This window comes from Austrofundulus limnaeus, unplaced genomic scaffold (genome assembly GCF_001266775.1).
Source record: "Austrofundulus limnaeus strain Quisiro unplaced genomic scaffold, Austrofundulus_limnaeus-1.0 Scaffold166, whole genome shotgun sequence".
NCBI lineage: Eukaryota > Metazoa > Chordata > Actinopteri > Cyprinodontiformes > Rivulidae > Austrofundulus > Austrofundulus limnaeus.
The window spans coordinates 173,969-199,520 of NW_013952568.1; the positions used below are offsets into that span (position 1 = coordinate 173,969).

At 38.9% G+C, this 25,552-nt stretch overlaps 2 protein-coding genes across 7 annotated transcripts in view; both read right to left on the reverse strand.

Annotated features, from left to right (window-relative positions):
• smtnb (smoothelin b) overlaps positions 1–21,755 on the reverse strand; it is a 49,806-nt gene extending 28,051 nt beyond the window's left edge. For 3 of the 4 annotated variants that reach the window (XM_014017326.1, XM_014017324.1, XM_014017328.1), the window contains exons 1-5: positions 21,412–21,754; positions 4,822–4,979; positions 3,912–3,990; positions 3,749–3,827; positions 1,454–1,533 (exon numbers count right to left, since the gene is read on the reverse strand). In XM_014017326.1, coding sequence (XP_013872780.1) covers positions 1,454–1,533; positions 3,749–3,827; positions 3,912–3,990; positions 4,822–4,979; positions 21,412–21,462 — 447 coding nt within the window. In that variant the 5' untranslated portion in view covers positions 21,463–21,754. Of the gene's footprint in view, positions 1–1,453; positions 1,534–3,748; positions 3,828–3,911; positions 3,991–4,821; positions 4,980–21,411 lie in introns of all 4 variants that reach the window. The other variant, XM_014017325.1, reaches the window with a different exon arrangement.
• A 460-nt stretch (positions 21,756–22,215) lies between these two features.
• Positions 22,216–25,552, reverse strand: part of trafd1 (TRAF-type zinc finger domain containing 1) — an 18,361-nt gene continuing 15,024 nt past the window's right edge. For all 3 annotated transcript variants that reach the window (XM_014017350.1, XM_014017351.1, XM_014017349.1), the window contains exons 8-12: positions 24,732–24,992; positions 24,414–24,540; positions 23,749–23,962; positions 23,566–23,623; positions 22,216–23,091 (exon numbers count right to left, since the gene is read on the reverse strand). In XM_014017350.1, coding sequence (XP_013872804.1) covers positions 23,053–23,091; positions 23,566–23,623; positions 23,749–23,962; positions 24,414–24,540; positions 24,732–24,992 — 699 coding nt within the window. In that variant the 3' untranslated portion in view covers positions 22,216–23,052. The remainder of the gene's footprint in view (positions 23,092–23,565; positions 23,624–23,748; positions 23,963–24,413; positions 24,541–24,731; positions 24,993–25,552) is intronic.

The window sequence follows — 25,552 nt, forward strand, 5'->3', positions numbered from 1 at the left end:
ACACACACACACACACACACACACACACACACACACACACACACACACACACACGTTAATGGGTCGTCTGGTTGACACATTAACGTTTGACACACTCTGCCTTTACTTTGACCTCTTTTTTAAAATACACTAAATATTTTCTATCATGTACAGTGACTGGCATCAATAATAGATGTAAGTATAAGAGTAGAAAAGTTACTATACTTGACAGAGCTCTTCTTGAACAGTTAGTTTTTAAAAAAAAAAGACTGCCCCTTAAGTATTCTGCTTTCTGTTTTTACTTAATAAAACCTAATTTTATAAACATATGCTATAATTTTGGAAGCCAAATTATTCTAGAAATATAGAAAAACTTCTTGTGCACCTTCTGAACATTGCGTGCGTCTGTCTGTTGTAGAGGCATATCTTGATCTTCCACAGGACAATTGTGAAAAAAAAATCTCAAAGAGATTGGACTGTGATGTGAGGGGAAGGAGTCCTGCTGCCGGGGCCTGGTGTTGTTTTTGGACACGTACCCATTCTAGCACAGACAAGTCTTCTGGGGCCTCACAGCTGGAGCTGGCTGGTCTAACCCGGACAGGCGCCCTGAACCTCTGCTCATTCATCTCGGTGACACCCGTGACTCACCGCCAAAGCTCAGCTGACCAATGAGAAGCGAGGTGGACAGTTTGAGGAGGATATTGGCGGAACAGGATGCTGTGACTAAACACACACATAAAGGAGCTATGGCCCTGATATCATGTTCTTTTTATGACTTCTCACTTTGAATGTTACAGCGGTGGAAACAATGCATGCTTGATAAGGTGCCTCATTGTATTTTATTCTGCATTCTGCACAGAGTAAGAATTTTGTTTTTTTTTCCTCCACAGAATCTCACCCACTGCAACTATGATCAAGAACAGCAGATAAGATAACGTCTGACCCGTCATTTTCCCTCACCACTCACCCACCAGAGGCCAAGTCAGCTGAAATAAATTAGGAAAAACCACTTAAGAAGAATTAAATGTTTCCAAGTGTGAAAGTTTGTCCAGTTGTGTGAAACCTCCCTGCCAAAACCCATTTAATGTCTTCACTGATATCCAAAATCAAATTACATCTTTTCTTTCCGTTTCCTTCAGGAGGGCGCAAGAAACAAAAACACATTCCTGTCTCCCTAGCGTGTGTTTTGTGTGTGTTTGTGCACACGCCTGCTGCGGCCACAGTTATAACTCAAGTGTTAAAGCGGGTTGTTGTTTTTGTTTGCTGCATTCTTTGCTGCGGCAGCAAAGAAACCTCAGTGGTCACTGTTGGCGTGCAAACCAGCTCTGCCCCCACGAACTGGTCTGCGCTCGGCTTGTTTTAGTCAATGCAAGCCGTCGCGAGCGACACGTATCTGAAGACATCTTGCCCAACCGCTGGTCCTCGGATTACACTGGGATCATTTTTCATATTTAGCACTGACAGATGTACTCACCCCAATTCCCATGCTGCTCTGGGGTTCCACAATCCCAGCCTCCAGAGAGCGATTGGACATTTTACTCTTCTCCGCTGCACCTGACAAAATGTGCAGACACAAATGGAGCACTCAGACAATATTTCAGATTAAACATTCAGTGTCTCATTTTATCTGATGTTAAACGCTGCGGGTGTGTTAATGTTGACACAAACTGAGTTGTTCTGACACGACACGAGGTGGGAAACGTTTTTGTTTTTATGTCATCGAGTGATAAGAGGTTCATCAAGACCTGACAGCACTGAGGAATGACAGGAATCTGTGACTTGATTAAAGATTATTCAGGAGACAGATCCGCTGCAGTAACCATGGCAAGAGACACACAGCTTGACTTCATGGACAACCCGGTGATGATAAAAATCTAACTTCTCCTTTTTTGTTTGATAAACAAACAGAAAATAAGAAGCTTTTACTTTTATTTTAACGCCCTCATCAGGTCAAACTGTGTCAGTGCCAAAATAAACAAGCATCTTGGTTAGGATCTCATTACATTTCTAACTGACCAATCTTAGTGATGGTTTACAGTACTGTGCAAGTTTAACATTTAGAGTACTGTGCAAGTTTTACATTAGTCCTGGTTTCATTATATTTTACCTCCATGCTGTGTGATTTTCCTCATTTCAATCATTGATTTATCAAAACATGGGCTTGATTTGAAACTTTTATTCTACTTGAAATTTGTAAGCTTTCTTTTACCAAAATAAATAAATAAATATATTTTTTAATAATAATAATATTATTATTATTATTATTATTATTATTATTATTATTATTATTATTATTAATAATAATAATAATAATAATAATAATAATAATAATAATAATAATAATCTCTTTAGGCCCTTCAAAAATATTGTTGGAAATCTACTTCAGCGTTTTTGCTCTTTTTCGATTTTTTTTAAAGATACTATTAGTTTTTTAGTTCTGCTAATTTTGGCTTTTAGTAAATTATGGTAATCTAAGGTTAGGCCTATGGTTTTGCTATTTTTATCTTTTAGCTATAGTTTTGTTAATTTTTGTTTTGTTCTGCTTGTTTTAACTTTAGGTATTTAGTTTCACATGAAATTTTTTGCATAAAATGCAATTTTCTCAAGTTTTGGACCCAGTTCCTAAAAGTTATAAAGGATTCTTGTCATCATTTTGTTTGTTTGTATTTGTTAAGTCTAGTGCTGAGAAGGTTCCTTGAATAATTCGAGTAATTCGATTACCAAAAATCCTTGAGGCAAATTATCTACCTCGAACCTTTGTAAAAAAAAATAGGGCCTGTTAAAATCAGTGCACCTTTGCCGGCCAGAATGTTATTTGAGTTCCACAAAGCTACGTCGTTAGCACTTCTGCTAGCAGTCACACTGTTGACGCGTGTAGACTAAGTGCTATTTTTAGTAATGGAAGGAGACGAACAGTCCCAAAACGAGGCGCTCAGAAAATGACAAATTGTGGAAAGTGTGGGATAATTTCAAACTAAACAGAAAAGAGGAGTGCAACGCACTGCATGTCCTCGATGTTTCTGAACCAGAACAAAAACAGCTGATGCATCTACCGAACGCGTCCGGAGTAACAGGTATCGTTCACATTCCCTTCTGACTAATCATAGTGGCTACCTGGCAGAGTATTATTTAACAGCTAAATTTTTAAAATCTGATTACTCGATTAATCGACAGAATAATCGATAGATTAATCGATTACTAAAATWATCGTTAGCTGCAGCCCTAGACTTAAGTTACTTATTCACTGTTATTTAACAAGGAAAGTCCCGTTGAGATCTTAGATCTATTTTTCAAGGGAGGCCTGGGCCTGAAGGCAACCTATTGTACATGTTTTTGGGGGGTGGGGGAAACCAGAGTACCCGGAGAAAACCCACACAAGCACGAGGAGAACGTGCAAACTCTGCACAGAAAGACCCCAGGTCTGACTGGGGATTGAACCCAGGACCTTCTTGCTGTGGGGAGTCAGTGCTATCCACTGAGCCGTCGTACTGCCCACTTGTGCTTGACCTGGGACTCAGTCAGTCATGGCTATGGTCTCAGCATATTGACTGAAAGATAATCTGGCTTCATGGAAGCTAAGTAATAAAATTAAATGGGGTACTTGCACAACACATTTTCTAAATAGTGATCATATCACCATCTACATCTGTAACAACAGCAAAAATATATTTTTTAATATCAGTTACAATGATACTGTATGACAGCCTCTGTAATAATCTTCAATAAGTCAGTTGTAGGAGATCAACCAGAGGAAGGACTCCCAGCTCACCTTGCAGCTGCTCTTCTCGGATCTGTCGGATGGCCGCTCGGATCATCTTCCTCTCCTCGTACTCACTTGCAGCGCGGAGCTACGACAACGTGAACACGACGGCTCAGTGCACCAAAGTAAAAACAAAATGCTTGACTATAAATATATATTTTTTAATAATCACCATTTTTGTTAGCTCATCAACATCTTGGATCGATTGCAGTGTTTGCGACAGGACGTCCAGGTTGTTGCTGGATTCAGATCTGAGAAAAGAACAGAAAAGAAGCATTTATTGTTTCATTCAGGAAAAAAAATCAAATAAAAGAATTCGACCTGCACGGACTTTCATCTGAAACTTTAATGCATGCCAGCTAAAAACAAAGAGTGGAAAAGTGATACTATAACATACGGGATTTGAAAGCAAAGACACAATAATCCTAATAATAAACACAACCCTCATCCTCCCTTCTTTCAGTCCCAGATTTCTTTTCATTACTCAGACGTTCCTTTAGCTCTCAATATCTACACTTTTCCATCATTACCTGGTTTCAAAGGATGTGCAGCTCAGTGAAGTTTGAATGTTTCACATTCCACAACTAAAGGTCTCATGGAAATAAAGTGTGCATAAACGCATGGATGCGTCAGACATGGTCTGATTTCTTTAGCAGCTTCAGCGAGGCACCTCCACTGTTTTTGTAACCCAAGTCATCTGAGAGAAGAGGTGACTGGAAATGATTATAAGGCCCTACCACAGTCCTTAGGAGGACTTAAGTGACAGAGAGATCGGCAGCAGAAAGCTGGAGGATACTCCTGACATCAAACAGGGCTAATTCTTAACTCCAAACCACATGCTGGGATTGAACTATGGAGGCTTTATCTTGAACAACACTTGATATATGAGCTGAAATGTAAAGATTTTATCAAACAAAAAGGTTTAAACCATCCAGAAATACAAAACAACTTAACAGCTGTGATTTTCCACCTTGATATTTCCAGGCTTTTTGTGTGAAAACTTATTTACCTTGCTTGGAGAACTTTACTTTAAAACAGTCATGTACATGGGTGTGTGTGTGTGTGTGTGTGAGGGTCCTTACATGTGCTGGTTCTCCTTGTCCTCCTGCTGATTGAGGCGCGTGGGTCGAAATCTCTTGCTGGCCAGCGCTGCCTCCATGTCCTCGATCTCCCTCCTCCTCAGCTCTCGGATGGCTGAACGGATGAGGCGTCTCTCGTCCAGATCCACGGTTCCATCCAGCTGCGCCACAAAGACAGCACAATGAACAGCAGCACACACAGCGCCGTCATATGGATCTCAAACATTTGCTTTGCAAAGACCAATGACTTGCCACCAATTTACGTGCATGACTTACGGTCCCAGCATTACATAAGTAAGCAGATTATTATGAAGCGCCACAGGGCCTGTTTTTAGGGAAGAATGAGGCAGAAAATGAGCTGTAGAGTCACTTCCGGCACTGTTCAGGCACGATTTAACCTGGATTTTTGTTACTGCCTGCCGCCACAATGCTGGCAATAATGTTTTTGTCTGCGTCTGCATCTGTGTGCACGTGTCTGTTCATTAGCAAAATATCTCATGAACCACTGAGCACCATTGGGTGCACATCTACAAGTCATTACTTTTTGGAGTCAACCTGATTTAAGATAGTTTCATAGAGCTAACTAACATTGCAAAAACAAACAAAAAAGACCTAAATTAAAAAATTTAAGCTAATTTTTTGTGGTTGTAGTTGGCAGTCATTCATAACACATAATCTGGGCATGAGATCTTTCGATATCAGGTGAGGTGACACGTAACATTTTTTGTCAAGGTTTGGCTAAAACGGCTGTAAACACCTTAATTTATCAAGGTAAAATGATCTTAGGTTAAAATACAGTCAAGAAAGGAAAGTTAGGGATTTAATTTGCTTCACTTTTTAACTAAGGGCGCACCAATTACAGTTTTCTGTCCAGTCACTGAAAAGTCTGTCCTGCTGATTCTGATTTTGGCCAATACAGATATTTCATTATAAATGACACTAAGGCTTCAATGTTCCAATCTTATTTTATTGAAAAACATTGAACAGTAACCTTGAAACAATACAAACTTGAAAAGTTTAGATAATTGCTGTTCAAACTATTAAATTAACTAAACTAATAAAAAAATCTGATCTTTTACTCTTTTATTTTTAACATAAAAAAACTAAAGCAGAACAAAAAGGGCACAGCGTCTGATTTTCAGACCTTTAAAGAGATGGATAATGGCGGATGAGATCAGCTTCTCATGCAAGTATTGGCTGATCACCGATCACCCAAAATCAGGAAAATCAACTGTTGGTTAACGCGACGCCACACAGACATTCCTGGTTCATGTCTGCATGTGTAGTGGTTAGAGGGTCAGTGGAGCAGATGGACAGCTTATTGACTGAAGATAAATGATCCAACTTCACTAATGAGACGAGACGCATGGGATAAAACAGACGCAGCAGCAGCCACTGCTCCGCTTTAAGAAACGAGTGTGTTCAGCTCTGAAGCTCAACCTGTTGTTCAGGTATCTTCCTCTGTCACGACCACTTAAAAACACCTGCTGACGTGTGTCGTCAATCTGGTAAATAATCTCCCAGCAAAAGATGAGTAATTAGTGAGTGTATAAAAGAACACCTGAAGACAGATGTGCTCCAACTTAAACCAGATGCTTTCATCCAAGAGGCAGCCCTGAGAACAAGAGGCTGGGGTGGAAGGAGCCCCTCGCCTGTCATGCAGGAGACTGATCTCTTTTTGGATCGACAGCAGCAACCTGTCAACACACGCAGAGACACAAACAGCTCCTCTGCCAGGTTTTTCTTATAAACCTCACAGTCAAAACACACGCTAAGGTTTCCTGACGCATCAGTGAAAATCTACCAAGTCCAGGCACATATATCTTTGTTTGCCAACTAAAGGCAGAGCTGGATGCGATTGTTACGCTAAGCCATACATGCTGATGGGTTAAGAGGGGCCTGACGTGCCTTGCAGCTGGGCCTAGAGACAAATGAAGAGGAGGACTGTCTCATAAGAGATGAAGAAAGCAAGCAGTTTTGAGGTTTCACTGTGGTTCGATGAAATATGCAGCCTGAACTGCCACAGTTCAGAAGGACGCAAGCAACTCTATGCTGTAATTTGTGGAAATGTAAAGTGCTGAGCTGGGTAAGAAATGAAGAAAATGATCTCTGACACAGATGAAAGATATGGAAAAGAAAAAAACAGATGAATTGTGGGCTCGTGATGACAATGTGAAAGAGAAAAACATAAAAAAAAGGCATTCTACACTTAAGTTTGACTAAAAATGGGCAGAAAGGACCTGGCCTTGTTCAGGTCATTCCTCACATTCCTGCTGACTCAAAAAAAATATATCTGAGTGAAATCCGGTGATCAGGAATTGTTTTTTGTTCCAATAATTCAGCACTGAGATGAGGAGACAACCAGAAGCTGTGGTAGCAAGTTTCTGATAGTAAAAAAGAGATTAAGACAAAATGAGAACACGTCGCTCCATTTTATTGCAGGCCGGTGAGTGTTTTACACTCACACACAAAGCAGACACTCGRGGGAGCTGTCTGTTACCTCACTGACATGCTCAGCGCTGAGTAAAAGCTATGATGTGATTTTACAGCCTGTGTCCTCGCTGCCAAGTTTTAGGGCTGACTGATTTATGTTTCACCACCGACAGCTAACAACAGAGCCTGGAGTCTGGGCCTCCCACCCTAAACTGACACGCTTGGCGTTTGATAAGAACCAGAATTTCTGTCCAGTTTGAACATTCAACAAAGAAAGAGACGAGAGACGGCTCGTAAACCMGGAGAACGAGACAACCTGCAGAGCTTTTCAGATCAGTTCCTGTTTTCAGACATGAGTACAGAAAGGAGAGCCAGAGAAATGTCATATTCTGTGAAAATGCAGCGTGAATGTTAAGTGCTGAATGACTGATGAAATTCATTGAAGCGGCTAAAACTGACTCGAACATAAAAAAAGCAAAATGTTAGCTGAATGGAGCAAAACATTAGTTAAACTAAAATATAGTAAAGCACTAGCTAAATAAAAACAAACAGCTAAAAACCAAAAGTAGCTAAAAGTGGCAAAATGTAGCTAGAAGATAAAGCAAACAAAAGGCAAACTAAAAGCAGCTAAAGGCTAAATAAAAGCAGCAAAAGGTTAGGTACAAGCAAAAGTAACAACAAACTAAAAGCATCATGCTTGTGAGAGGCAAAGACTGACAAAAGGCTAAATAAACGCAAACAGCAAAAGGCTAACTAATAACAAAATGCTAGCTAAACCCAATGGTATAAAGTAGCAAAAAGCTTAAAGCTAAATGTAGCCAAACTAGATAAAAGCAGAAAATGTTTAACTAAAAGTGCCACAACAGTAGCTAAAAGCTAGAGTTAGCATAAGAAGACAAACAGAGCATCTGTGATGAAGTACATTTTAAAAGAGAATATATAAGGAACTGAAGAAATCCTCATATATTTGTAATGTACTAACAGTGTAAATAAGAAATTGTTCTTAATGTTTTACCTAGTGAAATAAAGGTGATAAGAAAAATATCTACAGAGAATTTTATCTTGAATAAACATTTAATTTTTGGAAAGTATAACAGTTACCAAAAAATAAGTCCCAGCCCCTATCTCCTGAATTAGCTTCACATTTATAYGAATGACTAAAATAGCACAAATTAAGAAAGAATTGTACAAAACATAAAAATTAAAATAAAAAAAGAAATAAATAACGTGAATACTGAATCAGCACTTACTCAATTAAAGTCAAGGTGTGATATAAGACACATAAATAATCCCAGTATCACCTCAGCCCTACTTTAAGTGAATTTGTTCAAAAGGTTTAAATGAACCAATTGGTGTAACGAAAGTTGTAGATTTCTGTTTAGATTGGTTGTAAACATCTACAAGCTGAATTTCAACCGGACAACCCAGATGGCGCGGCGCCAGGGAGCATAACAGAGTTTCAATTTATGATTCAGGAGAGGGGAAACTAAAAATCAACCAATAATCCTGTACAAGAAAGTAACGAAGAGTGTGATACAAAAGCAAACAGAACACACCTTAAATTTGGGCTCTGGCCAAAGAAAACAGAATAACCGTTAGAGACGGAAACATATGCTCCTGTAGAGACAGAGTCCATTTGACAAAACCACCAGATCACAGGGGCCTCAGAAAGGTCTGGGCCAAAGGAAAGGAAAAAACGAATAAATCTGTCCAGTAATAGAAGGACACTACCTTAAAAACGGGAATTTCTCAAACTGGATGTCCCTGTGTATCCAAACATTAACACAAAGAGTGACCATTGCAAGCAGGCAGGAAACCTTTTCACCAACAATTTTGAGGTCAAAAATCAAACAGCAATATGTTTTTAATGAGACGACACACAGTCATGACTGCGTCACTGAGCTGTCAGCGCCTATAAATGAGTCATGGTGCAGTCTGGTCTTACTGCGCTCATCTGTCGATAAGCAAGCTGCCGTCACACCTGTCAGGGCTAACAAAGTCACCTGGTGTTCAACAACAGGATGAACTCCTTGTCCTCAAATGCAAACGCACATTACACCTAAAAGCTTATTATATAGGAGGCATGAATGAACGACACGCAAGAAATTGTTTTATTGTTCCACAAGCAGGCTTGGACTTGCTGCGAGTCATTTCCAGACGTGCAGCAGACTTCCATGAAGCAACACCGCAAAACCTCAGAAATGGCAKCCATCCGAAGCAGCCCGATCAATCAATCTAGGCCAATTAGAGAGCACTCGGGGGTTTACCAGTAATCCCAACCAGCTGGTGACACACTCCCAGGGACAGAAACACCCCGCTACACATGACAAACAGTTAAACTTTTAGTTTGGGAGTCTGGGTGATTTTATTCTGCCAGCATCAGAAGTGGCTCCAAGGACTTTATCAGATGGTCAAAACAAACTGAGCTGCTGTTTATTGTCAGAGTTTAAAAAGGGCAAAAGATGAAGAAGTACCAGAGGAACAAGTGAGAAAAATAACTGTGGAAGATGAAACAAACCACTCAACTGGATTGCTGTGGATACTAAAACCAAACAGTGAATAAGTTCAATGAGTTTTATTTCAGTGGCTCTGCTCTGCTTGAGATCATTTGATTTAAATAAACAGAAAACAAAGTGGCTACAGACTGATTAATGTAAAGAAAACACTCCCAAAATAATCTGTCTCTTAAAGTGCACAGGCTTTAGTCAACTGGACTGAAACGTTGTGGAAAGAGTGAGATCCGGGTCTCAAATACACAAAAAGGAGGCCTAAAGTAAAGTGTCTGAATGTGAACAGAGTGCTGCTACAACGGCTAAAAACACGAACTATAGAGAAGAATCTGATGTTTCTTTAGATTACTTTGAGTCACTTTAAAAGAGAGAGATGAAGGAGAGTCAGAATAGTTTCAATAAACAAAAACCAGAGAGTTTTTTTTAAATATTTCCCCTTTGATGTCACTTGTTTGAGCCAAGTTTAAAACAAAATGCCAGTTCGGTTTCAAAATGGGTAAAATATGTGTATAAGTTTCTTAAATATAAGGTGTTTTCTGTGATTTTTGTATTTGAAGGACATGCATGTCACAAGAACTATAAGATAATATTACAAGAGACACAAAACACTCTCAATAGATATAAAGAGTACAACTGTTGAAATAAATTATGAGTAATTCATATTGTTGAAGCACCCTGAGGAGCAACAGTCTTAAATACAACAGTTTCCTCAGAACTACTTCTACTCCAGTTTCTAGAAACTTTTCATGTTCATACATGATAAATGGGAAAGATCAGCGCACACAGCTGCTTTTCATGTCTTGATGCCGGGTTCTTAAACTGTCTGGCTCACTTCAGGATTTTTCCTCGAGTATGCCTGAAGTTTCCTTGGCCGTGTGTTGCCTCTATTTAAATATAAACCTTTAAACCCAGCCTGTAAGATCCTGCAGCAAAGTTTTCACTCAAAACTGGTAATAAATGTGTCTGTATTCATTGTTCACATTGTTCTGAAAGCTCTCCCTGTCCCAGAAAGATCTACACAGCAAAAGCCAGCAAGAATGAAAATATTAAAACTCATCGAATTGAGACTGAGATCACAAATATTCTGATTTACTGAGCAGAGGAAGTCTGCTACTGTTTGAAAAGTTCTTTTTTTTTTGGAAAATAAAAAGGGATTTTGTAACAGATTAATTTATGAAAGAAAGTCAAAAGGTCTAGCATCCAAAAAAGGAATGCTGATCGCCTGCCAGCTTTCATAGAAGAGTTTTGGATTTAGGATTATTTTATGATGAGAAATAATGGAGTTACAACAATTATGGTCAAAGCTCAAAAGTTGCTCACATGATGTTAGAAGTTCCCACGTTCTGATTATGAGTTGTGAATAGGGCTGCCGCAAACGATTATTTTTATAATCGATTAATCACCGATTAATTTTTCGATTAGTCGACTAAATCRGATCATATGTTAATTGAATATAAAACATACAGCTTATTGTGCCAGAATGCAGCTGCTATTRTATTACCATCATTAGATTTTAGCTATATGCTAACTAAAAATAAYTGCTGTGGAAGGCAAGTTCTGCTCTGCAGATATTACACAGGTYTCTCTTTCATTTTCTTAAAATGATCCCACACTTTTGAGCCCCGTTGTCAGGTAGCCATGATACCAGAGCCTGTCTGTATAATRTCTTGTGACGTCCACGGCCTACCCCAGTTACCACTGCTGTGCATGTGTGTCAAGGACAGAAAGGCAGATGTGGCAGTGGAAGGTGTGAAAGCAGTTTGGAGAGAAAAACAAAGTAAAGAACAAGAAAAAAAAAGAAAACGATTAATCGATTATTAATTTAGTCATCGATTATTTTAATAATCGATTAGTCGTCGACTAATCGACTAATCGTGGCAGCAGCCCTAGTTGTGAATGATCTTCAGCTACAACCACATCAGGTTTTAGCTCAACATCTGTTGAACTGACAGGTTAGAGCCATTTTAGTGTTGGCTAAGGTTGATTAGTTGTGGTAGTCATCTTGAACTGGACTAACTGTTAAAGTTAATCATTAGAGTTCCAATAAAATTCATTGATTAAGAAGGTATTTTGCTAAAAGACAAAACCAGGTTGACACTGTCAATTCCAACCAAAATTTGGCTTAATCTGTGACGTTATAAAAAAAAATCATTAAAACAAAAGGTTTCAGCTACTCATTAACTGCACAGTTCCCAGCAACAATCAAATTCTCTCCTCTGCTGGGATTCGCCTGGAGGACCACAAAGGTCAGGTCAAATATCACAGCTGGGTGTGTGTGTGTGTGTGTGTGGGACTTCACCCCCCCACCCCCACACACACACACACACCAACCCAGCCTTGTCTGGGAGCACACTGACCCCTCGGGCCGATCCCTGACCTTTTCACTCCCAGTGGGTATGCATGTGCTATTTTTCTGCTTAAAAGATTCCTATTTCAGGAACGTGTCCGGGCCTACAAAGGAGTTTGTAAACAATCAGCATTAGAGAAATGTGACTGTGTGCGTTTCCACGTGTTCGAGCACGAGTTCAAAGSGCGGGGGGCACAGTATTTTTGTTCACGAACTAATAATTTCCAGAGCGGGCCGACGTTAGAGAGCAGCCAGGCGGCAGATCGGATCAGCGTCTTAGTGTTTGCCCTTATAAGGAGAGGCGGGACACTCCTTACAGCTGAGCTGCAATGGATTAGCAGCTGCCACTGAAGAAACCGTGCTGCTACAGACACAAATAAACAAATCACGACAGACTGAGGGGGTGAGAAAGATTACAATACTTTTCAGTCTCAATGTTGCATTTGTTTAAAGGCAAAGCTCCAGTTTGAATCAGCTGAATGCCTGTAAATCATTTCTCAGGGACTGGAGAAAACAAAAGCTCGCACACAGCGACTGGAAAATGKAAATATAATCATGACATATGAGAGCAGAGGACACCTGGTTTCTCAGACGAGGGAGTTTCAGTCACCTCTTGGCTGAAAAAAGAAATCAACAAAGAATCAAATCAAGGTTAACTCTCCTCGTGCTGCACTGAGGCTCTATTGTGTGGCGCGAAGAAGTAAAAGGAAGAAACTATCATATATACAAGGAGCGAGAAACAGGTGAAGCTGCACGTGTAGCACAGCTCTTCTGATGAACCGGATGGTGGGACGCAGCCTTTGAGTCGACCTGACAGGGTCCCCCTTTACACTTGAAGTAGCAGACATAAAGAACAGACGCATGGAGGAATGCATGCAGGTTTAGGAGGGTGGGGGGTGCTGTAATGATGCACCGAAGACAGATCTGAAATCCTGTGTGGCGGGATTCATTCTTCAGAGAGGAGGGTACTGACCACCAATTTTAGAAGGATAGTTCAGCTCTATAGCCAGCTAGTCTGAATGAGGCCAACACAAACGTGAATTGTAGCCATTTTAAAACAAGTCGAAGCTCAAATTTTATAGCAGCTCATGTGCGAACATGTGAACACTGTTTTTATAAAGCTTTACACCTCCTTCGGTTTTCTGTTACAGGATTAATTATTTGCTTATTTGCATTGGCTAGCACCAGCAGTTATACGCACCTGATGAAGCCTGGGGCACTTTCAGCAGGAAGATCTATAATCTTTCTGCTGTGCTGTAAAACTGTCATCAGTGTCAAAGTTTATAAAATTGAGTTTGAAGGAACAAACATGATTTTTTTTTTATTTTAGATTTGAAGAAGTTGTTTTAAAACAACCCACTTTGGTGTTAAAACTGGTCTAAATCTGCCCGTCTTCATCTTTAAACCAGAAACGGGGCGGCCACTTATGTGAAAAAACTTATGCCATCAGAAACTGAACTTGAATTGTTCGGACTAAATCTGTATTTGAATAAGTTAAAATGAAACGAGTTGGTCTGAAAATGAATTTCACTAAACTGAAACTGAATTTATCGCTATGAATTTGAAAAAAAAAAAGTGTGCTTTGGAGGTGCTGCTCAGGTGGGTACAGAGCAATAATGTACGAGCCCAAAGATGCAGCTTTGCAAACCGAGCGCGCGAGCACACACACACACACAAAAAAAAAAACAAATAAAAAGAAGCTGTGTGTTTTTTTAAACCATGTTTAAAGTGCAGCTGCACAGCTTATTGGTCACTTGGTTGCAACACTCGGAATTCATTGCAACTGCTATGAAAATTTCACATATTTCCTTGCAATTTTACATCAATTTTAATTTTAACTCATCAGTCCAGTCAGAATTAAGTTATTTTTTCCAAGCACAAAAGCATCCCCTGTTTCTCCAAACAAAAATATATCTACAAACAGGTAAGATAATTATTATTCATAACCTTTCCACAGCACTCCACATTAAAAGATCTGAACTCTCCCTTTAGGCAAACCTATTAGGTCTCTTTCAACTGTTTCTCTTTGCAGGTTTTCACCTCTTCCAGTTGGAATTACAGGATTGGTCCAACTAAAGACCAGCAGCTCAGGTCTGTGATGTATCCGGGTTTATAAAGTCTGTTCAGGATAACAGTGACCCATTTAAGAGCTGGACCCATGACAGGGTTTTATATAAACCAACATGGGAAAGAAAACATGCTTTTTATAGTCATAATCATGCACACTCCAACGAAAATTGCTCCGAGCAGCCAACAGTGATTTGACATATCTTTTGTAAATTTTATGAAATTGTTCAGAGATATGTGCTTAAATAACTTTTAATGCTAAAACTACACAGAAAGCTTGGATGGCAACACATTAGTGACTTCAAATGACACGTCAACACTGGCTCTCTTAGTTGAATTTGCTCCAAATATGCTTCTTTCATCCTGAAAGCACTGCACAGTTTCTTTTGTGTCATTAAATCAGTGTGAATCATTACAGCCAGGAGAGGCCATCTGCAGCTTTGGCCACCTTGTTTAAAAAAAAAAATCTATTACAGTATGACAGATTTCAGCAGGGAAAAGCCACCATAAATTAAAAGTTATGAAAGACGGTAAAAGCTTTAATTCAGCTAAGCTGTCAGCAAAAACAGCAGGTGCTGGGAAATGATGACTCCCTTCTGAGTTTGGATTAATCTGGTTAATCTGAAGCCCGGCGTGGAAATTTTACAGAGAAAGAGCCAAAAAATGTGATGGGAGAGGAGTCCAACAGGATGTAAAGGAGGTTGATTTGGAGCGCCGTGGGGAAACTGCAAAGCTTGAACGATAACAAATCTAACAAAAGTTGAATAAGTTAGTATCACTGCGCTGCGTTCATCCTGAGAGGGGATTAAAACTCAACAACAGCGAGCAGGAAAACTAAACATCAACATCCGCCTGATAGTAAAGACTTCAGGAAATGGCTCCTTCCTGAGGGAGTCCATCCAGCAAAAAAGAAAAAAAAACATGGTATTTTAGGATTCTGATGACAACTCATCTGCTTTCTTTTTTCCCAAAATGGTTTTGTTTTTTAAAGTCCCGATATTTTCCGAGAAAGCTGAACGTTAAATATTTCCGGGTTGATTTCAGTGATTGACAGACAACCTGAAGCATTTCTGATCATCTGCATGATGTGTTTACATTCCTCTAAACCAGTTTCCGCTGCAAACAGAGCCACACCTGATTTTTTTTCTCCGTCTTCAAAAATAGACCCAAAAAATAATTAAAGGCGAAGCAATCCTTTGAGATATACGCACTTCCTGCTGTCTTTCACGCCAGAGTTTTAGCTCATCTCCTATTTAGAAAGGACAGCACTGTGACCACTTTGGTCTTCTTTGGGAATCACTCATACCACACCACATTTTTGCTCACTATTTGTCAAACTAAGTGGCAGCCATTTTTGTGTTGGTTAATATCACTTAGCTATTGGACTGACTCCAATAGGTAATCAGTTGCAGGAAGTTTGATTGAGCTCTTTTTCCATGGAGATTCATTRGATATTTTGCTAACAGGACAAACAGACAGGCATGGGGTGATATATGATACTAACAACGGTGCAGCTATGAAACCTTCAATCTAAGGGATTAACAGCATGAAGGTCTCTCCACCCCTAAAAGAAACCCTTAATTATTTATGGTAAAGTACAGTAAAACCCATTTTTGTATAGTTTATAAAACCTGTTAATTAAAACCAGTACCTCCTGCACATTTGATTGGATTTAGAAACAAACATAATTAAAAGTTACAGCATTAAACTCAAGGAGGACTTAACTTGCCATCCATCCAAGAGGCGCCTCATGGTGTTAAGGACGAGGAGTGGAACACCTCCAATCTGTAATCCAGACTTTTTCCACTCAACAGAATGATGATCCAGGCAGATCAGACTCTGCTGGATCACTTACCACACAGACAGGAAAAACACCAGAGGAGCCTCGTGTCTGATGGGTAGAGACTGTCTGACCCTCGGTGGGCAGCCCGAAAATTTACTGTTTTAATTTAATCAGTCATTCAGTAGCAGTTGTTGTCAGCTTATCTTTCACTTTAGGCATCACATCACAGTACAGCAGCACAAAACGAGTTATTGGTCCTAATYGTTTTAAACTAAATGATCAATGCCAGCTTGACTCTCATGTGTGGAGTAACAGTCAGAGGTGGGAGCTCTCCAACAGAAACAAGCAAGCGAGAAATATCTGACGCGAGCACGTTTTCCAACTCATTAGAACATTTTCCTGTGATGATGCACGCTTTTCTTTTCCCCCTGAGGAAATTCAGATAATCTGAAGTCTTTCTTGGTGTGGTAATTACRTCACATCTTGAAAGATGGCTGGAAGGTGGTGAAACCAAGAATTTTGACGTGTCTGATGTTTTAGGAAAATTCACTTTTATTCAACTGTAATTAAGAAAATACTGCAAACGACTTCTTTTATGACAGTTTTATGACTGAGTGTGTGTTTTACGCACTTAAATAAAAAAAAGCACAATTATAGTGTTAACACAAAACCTGACTGCCACCATCAACCTCTTCTGCTGATTTTACAGGATCTGGATGATAAAACATTGCATATTTAACAAAATAGTACTTATCACATTAAAAGTTTTAAATGTTTTGTGTCTAAATAGCCGTTTTCTTGCAGCTTTCATCAAATCAATCTAAAGTCTGGTTAATGYCAATGAATAATTCTTTACATTTGTCACAAATCCACGGCTTTACTTTTCACGTTCCTATTCAGAGGCAAAATACAAACATCTATTTATTGCAGAATCCGGAAATAAAAGTTTTCCTTTATATAAATAAACATGGAGCTCCTTATCTTTCTGCTGACGGGTTATTTATTTAGGTTTTTGCTGACAGAGAGGCTGAAATCTTCAGGCTGCAGTAGTGTAGATAAAACCCTCAAATGTCAGTTTAATGAAATACAGTATATCTGCCCTGAAAGTGAAGCTGATAAAAGTCGACTCCTTCGTTTTCTTTTTGTGGACGTTTAAAAATATTACATTTAAAATTAGGAAAAAACTAAGATGGGAGCATTTAAAGGAGAATTAACATCAAGTAAAAAAAAATTATTTAAAAAAAAACTATCGACACTAAATACACTGCTTTCGTATTGGAACATGTTTCAGATAGGAATTATGTAATTCACTAGAATTGTTCTGATTTATTCCATCATTTTGCTCCAAGCTAAGCTGGATCCAAACTCCCACAAAAGTGAACCCGGTCTCCCTCTCAGACCGTAACGGTCGAGSTCTTGTCGATGCACAATAGGAGTTTGGAGAGTCATCAAATAAAAGCCCGGGGGCTCCCATTTATCAGCGAGGCTGGACCTCAGAGTGAAAAGTGGTCTGTTAATAACGTGTGAATGCCTGTTGCTCACCGGGGAGAAGGATAGCCATGGGGTCACACACGTTAGAGCAGGGGTGTCAAACTCATTTTCACCGAGGGCCACATGAGGGTTATGGTGGCCCTCGAAGGGCCAGATGTAGTTACCTTTGATGTTTCATGTTTAACTTTGACTAAACAGTGTTTTAACACGTCCTCTTTTAAACACTGATAAGAACTAAGTGTATGACTGACGAAATCTGAAATAAATACAGAAATATTATTAAAAATAAAAGCAGATTTAGATTAAGGTTGATGTTGACTTTAAAGCAGCTTATTTTCAGGCATTAATACTGTGCTATCCAACTAAATTGCTCAGTTATTTAAAGCCAACAGCTCAGGGACAAGAATTTATTAAATTAAATTTTATTTCTTTTATTTTCATTAAATTTATTTTGTTGCATTTAATCATAAATTTAAAGTTTGGCCCGCGGGCCTTTTGACACGTGCATTAGAGGAACACAGTTACGTAAAAAACAAACAAAAAGTTGTGCATGAAAGCAATGCARATAGGTTATATTTGACCTCTTCTTTGCTCCATCTTCGGCGCCACAGTCGAGTCTTATTCTGGTTTAAGTAGGCTGAAGCACCTGTCCCGCAGCCAACAGACACCTGTAGACCCAACCGGTCCAGCAGGTCTGACGCAGACTCAACAGATAACCTTACAAACTCTTAATCATCTCATCTGCGTGTTGACTGAGGTTCAAGTCGTTAGAGCCCCGCTCCATCTGCCCCGGGCAGAATCAAACAGAACTCCCCCTCCTTCGAAACAAAGAGACTGGAACTGCATCTAATTATTGCTGTGAATGTATAAATAACTGTCAGGAGAGCAGAAAAATGCTTGTCCTGGTTGCCAGGGAGGGGATTAAATAGGCAAAATAAAAGGGTGTTGGGGCTCTGAATAGAAGAGCAGGGATGGGATTAGCCGAGTTAGAGAGGCCGCCATATGACCTCCTGACTGTTAAGTTCATTAAGAGCAACACAAGGACCACAGTTTGTGTTCGTTGCCCAACTGTTGTTTAACAGCAGCTCCTCCGCCCGCGGTTTTACGACCGGCCTCTCAAAAACCTCCTTCAGCTTTTACCAGGGTCCTGAAAACAAGAGAACACCACACAACGCAGAGCTTCCTCACCTAATTCAAGACTCCCCGTCTGAGTTTAACTTCATCCCAGTCTCGTGTAAAGTCCTCTTTGTTTCCTTTCTGAAAGTTCACAGTGGAAAACTGTGACACTCGAGTCACTGCAAACACCATCAGTGAATGTGTGGGATCTGTGTGACCTTAGAGCTCCCTCGGCGAGGACGGAGGGGTCGTTTCTCCAGTCCTGCTCAGTAACGCAGGGGGAACAATGGGGAGGCACGTAAAGATAAAATACCTGAATTCCGGGGTCTGCACCTACTTATGTGTTTTATTCTGCAGCAGCTGGCAGACAAAGGATGCATTTTACTGCAGGGTTGCAAATCAGACATTTTCTCTGAGATGATGGAGACTGAAAAATCCCCAAGGTGGGTTTAAAAAAAAAACAAGATGTTCACATTCTTCCCCAGCAAAAACACCCATTAGGTGTTCCTCTTTTAGTTTAACTCCTTCTTTCCTGCTCTGCTCCTCAAACCGACTGATAAACCAACTATTCAAGGAAAAACAAACCCCAGTCCTGATGGAAAAACAACGCTCTGCCACTCGTAAATGTTTGTCCTTTCTGTGATTTATGAGAAAAAAAAACAACCAAAAAAAAAAAAACCCAGAAGGCAGAAGATCCCACACTTTAGGGAAGTAGTAAATGCAGTTTAAAATAGTGTCACGAGGGTCAACTAAACATCACATTTCTACCATGTCTGGATCCAAAATAAACCAGCTATTGTTGGCTTTATTGATCTTTAAAGAGATTAATTCAAACGGTTTTAACGAGACCACTTTTTGTTTTAAAGTGCAGCTTTTATATAAAACAGAGAAAACGAGTACAGTGGTTAAAATAAGTGCTGCTGGATCAAACTTGTGCTTTTAAAAAGGGATAGTTCAGATCTTTTGAAGTCATGTTCTGGGGAAAAATTATTAACTATTACATCAGATCTGTTGTAGACAACTCAGTGAATGACCTCATGTTGTAAAATTAAAGACTCTAAATGGCATCTCCTGCATTAAAACAGAGTGTTTGGAAGTGGTTGGCTTTGATTGGAGCTGAAGGATAAAATTGTGTTTAAGAGCTGCGCTATTTACAAGTTGTGAGCATKATTCTGCAAAAATTACCATGTCCTTCGCAACTTTTATTGTGAAGGACACATTCAGTCGTTGAAACCATGTTGTGTGCAAGAGTGCATCATTAATCATTTTATAATCACATCGTAGTCCCTTTGAATTCAATCAAATCACGAGCTGCACCGAGTCCCACCGCATGCCATGATAAATGTATGTTGTTTTAAGACGGCAGTAATCCACTTTGGTTTTGTTCCCACCCGGACCACCWATTAGCTCATCGTTCCTGTTAAATAAAACTCTTTATATTCAAACTGAGGTGGTCCATTGAGCGATCTGCAACAGGTAAGATGTGAATTGTTCCCAACCTTTTCACAAATAAAAGGAAACAAAAGATAGTTTTTTTTTCTTTTTGCAGTGATCCCAGCTTAATGCTCTACAGTGTGAGTGTAAGGTGTGTTTTTCACACAAGATTAACCGATAAAAATGAATAAAACAAAGAAAAACCCACACGTTTTCATGAGAATGAATGGAGTTTGTGTAACTGTGAGTAAAGCCACACAGCTCTCAGCGTCTGAATGAAGACAGGATGACTCATGGATTATTGAGCATGTGTCTGGGCTGCAGGTGTTGTGATTTTATGTGCAAGTCTTCCACCTCAGGACATGACTAATGTGACTAAYAGGCTGTAAGTGTGACAATTTTCAGACTTCCTGACACCAAGATGATTTTCTGCTGTCCAAACGCTTCCGCGAAAACACTTAACTATTTCTAATGTTAACATGTAACAACTATGAGATATTTTTGAACTTCTGTTTGGCACAATGAAAGTGATACAGAGTAAAAATTGTCCAAGGTAAAACACTGCTTACAATTCATCCCCTCATAGTGGGAATGAATTACACCTTTTTGTATTGAGAGACTACAGATTTACTGAGCAGACAGTAAATAAAGCTCTGTGTGTGTGTGTGTACGGGTTTTTCCTACAACATGGGGTATTTTTTACAAAAAAAGCAGCCAGATGGGGACTGAAGTGAATCGTGGGGACCAGTCAGGTCCCCACGGGTCCAAATGCATGTTACAGGTGTGGGGTTAGGTTTAGGACCAAGGTTTAGGTTAGTTTTAGGGTCAGGTAAGTTTCTGTGAGGTTAATTTTAGAGTATATGGTCAGGGTTAGGATATAAAGTCTAAAAAACATGAATGAAAGTCAATGGAAGGTCCCCACAGGGTCGAGAAACAAACGTGTGTGTGTGTGTATATGTATGTATGTGTATGTATATGTATGTATGTGTGTGTGTGTGTGTGTGTGTATGTATATGTATGTATGTATGTATGTGTATGTATGTATGTATGTATGTGTGTGTGTGTATGTATGTATGTATGTGTGTGTGTGTATGTATGTATGTATGTGTGTGTGTGTATGTATGTGTCATCCATCAGGATTATCCTTAAAGCTCTGCACATCCTCACGTCTCTCAGGTAAGTTGATTAAAGGAGAAGTCACCAGAAAGGTAATCAAAGTGCCATTTTTCCTCTGAAAATTATATTTTGGCTATAAATTAAACACACGTGGTTGTAAATTACCCAGAATTCTCTATAACTTTATCACTTTTATAGGTGAATTAACACGTTTAGGGTTAGCTTTAGACCGACGCCTTGCGACTGAATAAGTTTTACACTAAAGTACAATAAAGTGTCTTCATTCATTCACTCACCAAAGCTCGGAGAGAGGGCTCGTCCAGCGCTGAGTAACTCTCCAGGGACATGTTTAGCTGCCTCGTCGGGCTCAGGTGAGGTTCTGGGATGGATGAGTGGTGGGAGTCTCGCGGTCAACACCACCTGCACGAGTCGTTTATTATTAACAGTCTCCTTTTTTTTTTTTTGTCCTCCAACTTCTTTGGCTGAGATAGAAAGCGTTTTTAATGTCGAGTCCCACAGGTAGAGAGCATGTTTCTCAGTGGTCTTCAGGGTCTCAAAGTAAAAAGCTGAAACGAGCTCAACGCTCACAGGAGACGTTGGCAGCTTTTTGAACTGAGAATTCCCACTGAAAGTTGAAGCTCCGCCCCTCGGCGGCTTGACCCGGTGTACATTCTGAGCGCGCCGCTGTGTGGAAGCGTCCAGGTATGGAAGACGATTCGTGCCCTAAACAGCATCCACCTGATCCCATTTGTAAACCTTTAAAGTGGATATCAGGAAAAATAAACTTTTTTTTTTAGCTGTTAAATATATTTTGGAGTCTCTAGAAAATTAGAATTTAGTCTCTACCAGTGCTGCATAAATATTTTTATATTATGTTTTGGTCATATTTTAAAACCTGTTTAGTTATCTCAGTTTTTCATGACATTTTCAGAACTATTAGTTCTGCACAGAGTTTGGGATGGAATTGCCAAATAAGGTCTGAATTCATTAAAAGCATGATATACTGTATCTCCTTTAATAAGGTGGCCATTTGGAGCCACTGAAAATCCTGGGGTGATACTAAAACATAAAGCCTGAAAAGAATAAACCAAAACTATAAATATCATCATTCAAACTTTTAATTAACACACGAAAAAAAAAAACACTACATCAGTTGTTCTTCAACAGAAAAAGACTCAACTGTGTACCCTAATGCAAACAAAAACAAGTTTTCTCACAGTTCAGCTGCAGGAAAAAAAGTTTTAAACTCAACTATCTGCATTTTAACGTGTTACAAATTTTGATTTACCAAACTAAACTTTAAATTCATCTTAAAGTACGCCACAGGAGACACTTGGCCTTATCGTCACCTCAATTTCATTCATTAAACACAAAAACAAACTATAGGTTCCAGGAAAGAACAAAAACTATACTACATTGTAACAGAAAATTATTATGAACAAATAACTGTTTAAAATTACAAAAGCATAAGTTTCAAAACATGTTTTTCTTGGTCAAATCCATTTTTAAGCCCTTTTTAACAAAGCATTCTAGCAGTCATTTTTGTGAAATAAAGCAAAAAAATCTAAAAAGGGACAAAGAAATAACCTGAAGGAACTCACACACAAGAACAAAAACAAAATGCCTACGACATCAATAAGGTAAGAATTACCTGAAATTAATTCAATATTTTAGTACTTTCATCAATTTTCACTTTTTTTTTTTAAAACAAACAAATACAATTCATCTTGTAATCAGTTCAGATGGGACTGAGCCTTTAAATCAAGCCCAATGTGTTTTAATAAAATCTTATTTAGATGGTAAAAGTAACACTTTCCAGAATATAAACAGCAAAATATTAAATTTCCCACAGGCACTTGTTTGTAGAATTCCTTAAAAATGTGCAAATATCCATAAAAAGTAGAGATGGAAGATTTTTTTTATTGAGGATCTGGCTCTCAGTCTTCCTGCTTGTCTTCATTCTGCTTCTTGGGTAACTACAAAAAAAATTATTTTACAATCAGAAATACAAAAAAAAAACTGATAAACACAGATTTGGTTAATAAAATGTCAAGTTATCGCTTATATATATATACATACATACATACATACATACACTGCTCAAAAAATAAAGGGAACACTTAAACAACGCACGCGAAGTCCAAGTAAATCAAACTTTTGTGAAGCACATTCAACTCKGTACAGAACAAAGTACTCAATGCGAATATTTCATTGATTAAGATCGGGAGTTAGCGTGCGTTGTTTAAGTGTTCCCTTTATTTTTTTGAGCAGTGTATATATATAAAATATATAAAGCGTTTAATAAAGCACAAATGTGCTCTCTAGTTTAATTTTTAAAGGATTTCCTGCATTACACTGTTAATTTTAAAGCTTGGAAATGCTCCACTTCAGGTTCAAACAAAATAAGACAAAAACATCTTGTCTATAAAGAACTGAAAAATTAAATAAACCTTTGGCAATGGAGTTCTGTTGGTCCCTCTTTCTTCTTCATTTTCTGCAATATGTGGTCTAGTGGGAAAACAAATCACAGCACAAATCTTTACAAAAATAAAAGATAAAAAAGAGGTAGAGCCTAAACAACAAGTGGATTATTAAACATTTCCCTTTGATGTGATCTTTTTTTTTTTTTTTACCCTTTTAGCGACGCAGACCCTGGCATCTCCGTGTCACAGAAAAAGAAAGGAGCTCCTACTGGTTCCCTGTCCTGCTGAGCTCTGGGTCTTGACGATGCATCACCACCCAGCTTCGTCTTTAAATCTGGAAGCCCAAAGTCCCTGTCCCAGGCTTCAAAGCCGTGTCTGGGTGTTGTGGTCCTGAAAGACTCGAAATCTTCCTCCAGAACGTCAGCTATAAAAAGATCACATAAAATAATTTATAATGGAAATAATATAAACCAGAATAAAAATAAAATGTAACTTTAACACAACTAAACTATATGACTATATAAACATGAACTGTAAGTGTTTAACACAGGATCAAAAGTAATGGAACAAAATTCCTGCAATATTTGTTTTGACACATTTCCCCCYTTTTTTWTTTTTTTTTGYAAAATAAGCTTCATCATTGTGGATTTCATGTTGTTTAATAATTTTACAAATATGGACGCATTTGAAATGTTGAAGTTAAAAAAATGGACTTCTCAAATCTAAAGTTATGGTAAAGCTGCATGAAGAGAATTTATCAAAACTTCACAAACCATAATGTATACAAGTACAAAACACAATGACTAATCAGACAACACGCCATAACCTCTATATATTTTATATTAACACTATTAACACTAAGTATCAMGTTTTACCTTGGTGCTTCATTCTTCTCTGAAAATCTGGAGCCATTTGTCCAAAGGTGTTATTTGCAGGACTTTCTTTGATAGGTGCACTGTTATTCAGCTGGTGGGCAGTCTCTGGGTGCATGTCACATTTGTCCTAGATAAAAAAATAAATCAATATGCAAACAACAGGATGTATAAAAAAACATCTTGCACATGAAGGAYTTAAGTAAATCAGAAAAGTGATGCCACATTTTTCAAAATATACAGGCAGTTTGATTCAGTACCTCACAGTTACTGTGATGAGTCAGGTTTGGACTGACCTCATTACCCGACTGACCCACTTACCTGATGATGGAAGACAACAGACTCCTCCAGAGCCACGCCACAGAACTCACACGGGATGAGCGTATCGCCCTCTAGAGGACTGACAGGTGAACTGTACGAGGCTGGCGAGGCAGACCGAGGTAAGGTGGGACTGTTAGATAGCAGAGTGTCAGGAATGCTTTGGATTGGTCCAGATGAACTCTGGGTCGTCTCCTCTGGTTTAGGTGGAGAGGACGGCTGCTTGCTAAAAGATGCAAAGGCAGAGGCTGGACTGCAGCCGGTCTGAAACAAGAAGAAGTAAAGAATTAAAAATCTGTAATCTGTTTTAAAAACATTTAACTTGTCGTGTTTCCTCTGGATGCAGATGAAACCCACATTATCAATAGGAGTGACACAGAACACATCCAGACAGGATGAGTGAGGTTTCTCCTGTATTATCAGAATGAATCTTAAACTAGAATTTAAGACAATAAAGACAAAATAAATGCTAAAGATGGCAGTTAAAGTTAGCAGATAAGCTGAAAGAAGAGGGTCTGTTTAGAGTTAGAGGTTTGTTGTTTTTATTCATTAAACAGGGGGAAAAAGTTTTGTTGTTTTTATTTGACCAAATGTGAAGTTAATGTGTGAACTGTAAATTTCAGAGGGGGAAAAAGTGGGGAAATAAATACTCATTTTGCCCACCCCCACCCAAAATCATGAGTCTGTCATGACTGCAGGGCTGGATTAACACTTGGCTGTACCCTGGGCAACAATATTCAAGGGCCCCATCATCACGATCCCAGGATTACCAGTCTGGCAAAATACAGAGTAAATTATTGCAATATATAGTAAATATACTCAAT